The 3,831-nt window shown below is 51.4% G+C and overlaps 1 protein-coding gene across 1 annotated transcript; it reads right to left on the bottom strand.

Annotated features, from left to right (window-relative positions):
- Positions 1-1,498: 1,498 nt before the first annotated feature.
- On the bottom strand, positions 1,499-2,933 carry LOC113409187 (pre-mRNA-splicing factor ATP-dependent RNA helicase PRP16-like; the record flags this gene model as incomplete). The annotated part of the gene is made up of 2 exons (XM_026662838.1): positions 1,499-1,768; positions 2,772-2,933. Coding segments are annotated over 2 exons (432 nt in total), but the record flags the coding sequence as incomplete, so codon positions are not given.
- Between the last annotated feature and the right edge of the window lie 898 nt (positions 2,934-3,831).

The following is a 3,831-nucleotide window of genomic DNA, read 5'->3' as shown; positions in this document are numbered from 1 at the left end:
GCAAAGCTCAGAGCCGATACTCCATCCTCATCCTCCTTGACCTGTCAGCTGCTGACACCATGCTCTTCTTGAAATCTTGTCCTCCATTGGCTTCCATGACTCTGTTCTCTCCTAGTTCTTTCCCTACCACTCTAATCACTCCATCAGCACGTTCTTCAGAGAATTCTCCTCACCCTGTCTCCAGCTTTCCATGGGGGTTCCACGAGGCTCTGTGGCCCCTTCTCCCCTCTCTGGGTATCTCATTTGCATCAACTATCATCTCTATGAGATGTCTCACAGAGCTACCTCTCAACCCCAGACCCATCTCTTTCTGTCCAGGCCAGTGGTTCCCAAACTTTAACAACCTGTGAACCCTCTTCACTAAAATGTCAAGTCTTGCGAATCCCCTCCTACAAATGAATATTTCCAGAGATTTTCTCCTTTACCTGAGTATAAATTATAAAAGCAGTGATCTTGGAAATATAAAATTTGTTTTTATGACATGCTTATTACACACTATTTATTATTATTTATCATTACACTATTTTTATTACATTATGAAAATGGCAAAACTCTTCCAAGATCTCAATTTCGTAGCTTGTATCACTTTGAATAAGCCTGTTATAAGACAAGGCTCCTATGTTTCATCAAGGAGTATCAGATGTGAAACAGCAGGAAGGGATTTAAGAAGCCAACTCAAAGAGTTCCTTCTACACAAGCATTCAGGTCTTGAACAGTCCAGGCAAACAACGCACGTTACAACAAAGCTTAAAACTTTTTCTTCATAGTAATTTTAAAAACAATACTAGCTGCCTATTTAATTTTAAAAACAGCAAAAGATATCCACCTCCCTTTCCATTTCTTATAAGGAGTCTTGAAGTTTAAATCTCCTCAGTGTGATAGAGATGCTTGCTTTGATCTGCTTAGCTCTTGGAAATCCCTGTGCTGCCCGAGATCCCTAGGGACAGCTCTGTCCGCGATTAGGGAATTTTTTCCCGGGAACCCCCTGTAATCTTTCGCGAACCCCAGTTTGGGAACCACTGGTCCAGGCTAAAGTCTGGGCCTGTCTCGCTGACATCTCCTCATGGGTGTCTAGCTATCAGTTCAAGCTCTACACGGCTAAAACCGAGCTCCTACCACTGCCTTCTTTCTGGATCACTGTGAACAACACAACCATCCAGCCTGACATTCAGGCCTGTAACCTGGGAGACATCTTCGACTCGTACCTCTCTTCAGGTCCTCACCTCTGGGCTATGTCTAAATGGTGCAGGTTCTCTTTGCAAAAAATCTCTAACGTACAGTCCTTCTTATCCATCCACACAGCTGAAACTCTCGGCCTGGCTCTCCTCGTCGGGTGTCTTAATTGTGTCTCTGGCCTTGACAAATGCAATCTTGCCCCCTCCTTTGTCATGATGCCTACAAATAACTGGACAGTGGCTAGGCTGCTGGTGTGCGGAGAGCAGAGCCTATCATGCAGACCAGCTGTCTCAGGGTTTCCTTGGATTCCCCCACTGGCCTGTTAATAGCCCGTCGTTTGTCTCATATTCAGCTCGCTGGGGCAGGGACCATCTTTTGGTTCTGTTTGTGCAGAGCCCAGCACAGTGAGGGTCTGGTCCAAGACTGGGGCTCCTAGGCACAGATCACCCACCCCCAGGAGATAGCAGCCATGTCCGGCGCCTACCTTCTTGCGTTCCTTCTGTTCCCTGTGTTTGCGCACCAGCTGGCTGCCTTTGCGGGCGATGATCGCCAAATCCGAAGTGGCATCCTTGACCGGGATGACTGGCTCTGGCTGGAGGGGCAAGAGAGGGAGAGGTTCCAAATCAGCACTGACTGAGGCCTTGTCTACACTACAAAGTTTTGTCGGCAAAAGGCAGCTTTTGCCAACAAAACAGGGGAGGTGAACACACCACAAAGCTACTTTTGGTGGCAAAACTCCGCTCTTTTGCCACAAAATAAAACCACAACCAGAGGCATAAAGTTCTTGCTCAAAGTTAAAGGGATAAAGCATCAGTGTAGACACTGCTGTTTGTTTTGTCAACATAACTGGCTTCCACCAGTATCCCACAATGCCTGTTTTGATCCCTGCCGCCCTGCAGGCATGCGCCCCTCCTCTTTCAAAGCTCTGGGAAGTATCTGACAGCCCAGCTATTTGGGGAACAAAAAGCAAATCCTTAGCGTAGAATGCTCCTGTTCTGCCCTGCACTGGGGGGGGGGGGGAAGGAAAGGGGACAGACTGCTGTGCAGCTTTGAGATTCCTCAGCATGGAGAGCTCACAGAGCTGCTGCGGAGGCTGTGGAAGAACTCGGAGGGAATCACGGGCAGGCAGAGTTGGCTGCTTTAGGAGAGACTCCTGTGCTGAGCAGAGGGGGCTGACCCCCTCCCCCGCCTCGGGATAGGTCGCTCAGCCTGCTGTCTCCCCCGCCCCAGACACATCACTCTCCTCTCCTTCCCCCACATGCTTCAGTTGAAAAAGCGGCTGACAATCTAGTAGGATGCCCCTGGAAGGATGGGATAGAGAAACCTGCAGCATGTGACGATGTATCTAATGCATGAGGCATTGCAAACCCTTCCCAAAGCACCCCGCTGGGATTGCTACCATAGTGCACTGCTGTCTGTGTCCATGAAAGAGCTGTTAGTGTGGATGCGGTCTGCTGACACAAGGAGCTAGCGTGGACATACAACAGCAGTTTTACTTAAAGAGGCATAACTTTTGCAGACAAAACTTTGTAGTGTAGACAAGGCCTGAGCTTCCTTGCAGTGGCCCAGTGGCTCTCCCCCAGCAGAGCCCCTACCTGCTTGGTGAAGACGATCCTCCCATCCAAGAATGGGGGCACCAAGTTGTGCACCAGCAGGTGCACTTTGGCTGCGTTATCTTCCTCAAAGTCCTCATCCACCTCTAGCCGATGGACCACCCCGCTTGTCAGCATGCGATTGGTCTCCCAGCGCTCATTGTCCTGAAGGAGAACCACAGGCAGCAGCGTCACAGACCCCGCTCCGGCTTGTGGGGAGGGCGCAATACCCTAGCTTCCCTCATCAGCCTGCCACACTCACAGATGGAGAAGAGATTCCTCACATCTAAGCTGCAGGGAAGCACAATAGGGCATCCCCCATACTCACCCACAAAGAGCACTCTGACTTGTATGGCTACCCTACTGTCAGAGTCACAGAGGAGCTCCAGGACAGTAAGACAGTGACGTGGAGGGGCTGCAGGGCCAGCCATTGGTCTGGGCATAGTGAACTTTAGCCCTCTCAGCAGGCTGATGACTAGGGTGACCAGACATCCCGATTTTATCGGGACAGTCCCGATTTTAGGGGACTTGTCCCACGTCCCGACCTTACATCGGTCAGGACGCACTTTGTCCCAATATCGGGGGACCGTCTGGTGGAGGACACAAGCCGGAGCTGCCGGCGCTGCTCACCTCTTCTTCCTGGGCCAGGGGCAATGCAGCTGAACTCCCGGTGCTCGCCCGCCGGCCGCCAGGAGCCTGCAGAGTGCTACAGCCCCACTCCCCAGGCATGCACAGAGACAGCGAGTAGGTCTCCACTGTGTGCTGCAGGGGCGGGGCTTGTAGGCGCCGGCAGCGAGCTCCCCCGCCCCTGCCCCCGCGCCCCTCGACCTGACCCGCGCGACCTTAGGAGTGAAAGGGACGGGACCTGCCTGCTGGATGCTTCCTGGGAGCCGCTCCAGGTAAGGCTAGCACTGCTGGGACTCACCTGGCCCCCTGGCAGGTCCCACTGCCTACTGGAGCCTCCACATTTATTTTTTGACAAAATTTGCAGAATTTTAAAATATTGTGCACAGAATATCTCTGGAGATATTTAAGAGTAGGTTAGATAAATGTCTATCAGGGA

The sequence above is a fragment of the Terrapene carolina genome, unplaced genomic scaffold (assembly GCF_002925995.2).
Source record: "Terrapene carolina triunguis isolate 2854851 unplaced genomic scaffold, T_m_triunguis-2.0 Scaffold30675, whole genome shotgun sequence".
Lineage (NCBI taxonomy): Eukaryota > Metazoa > Chordata > Testudines > Emydidae > Terrapene > Terrapene triunguis.
Note: the sequence above shows the minus strand (reverse complement) of the source record. Positions and strands in the feature narration are given on the sequence as shown.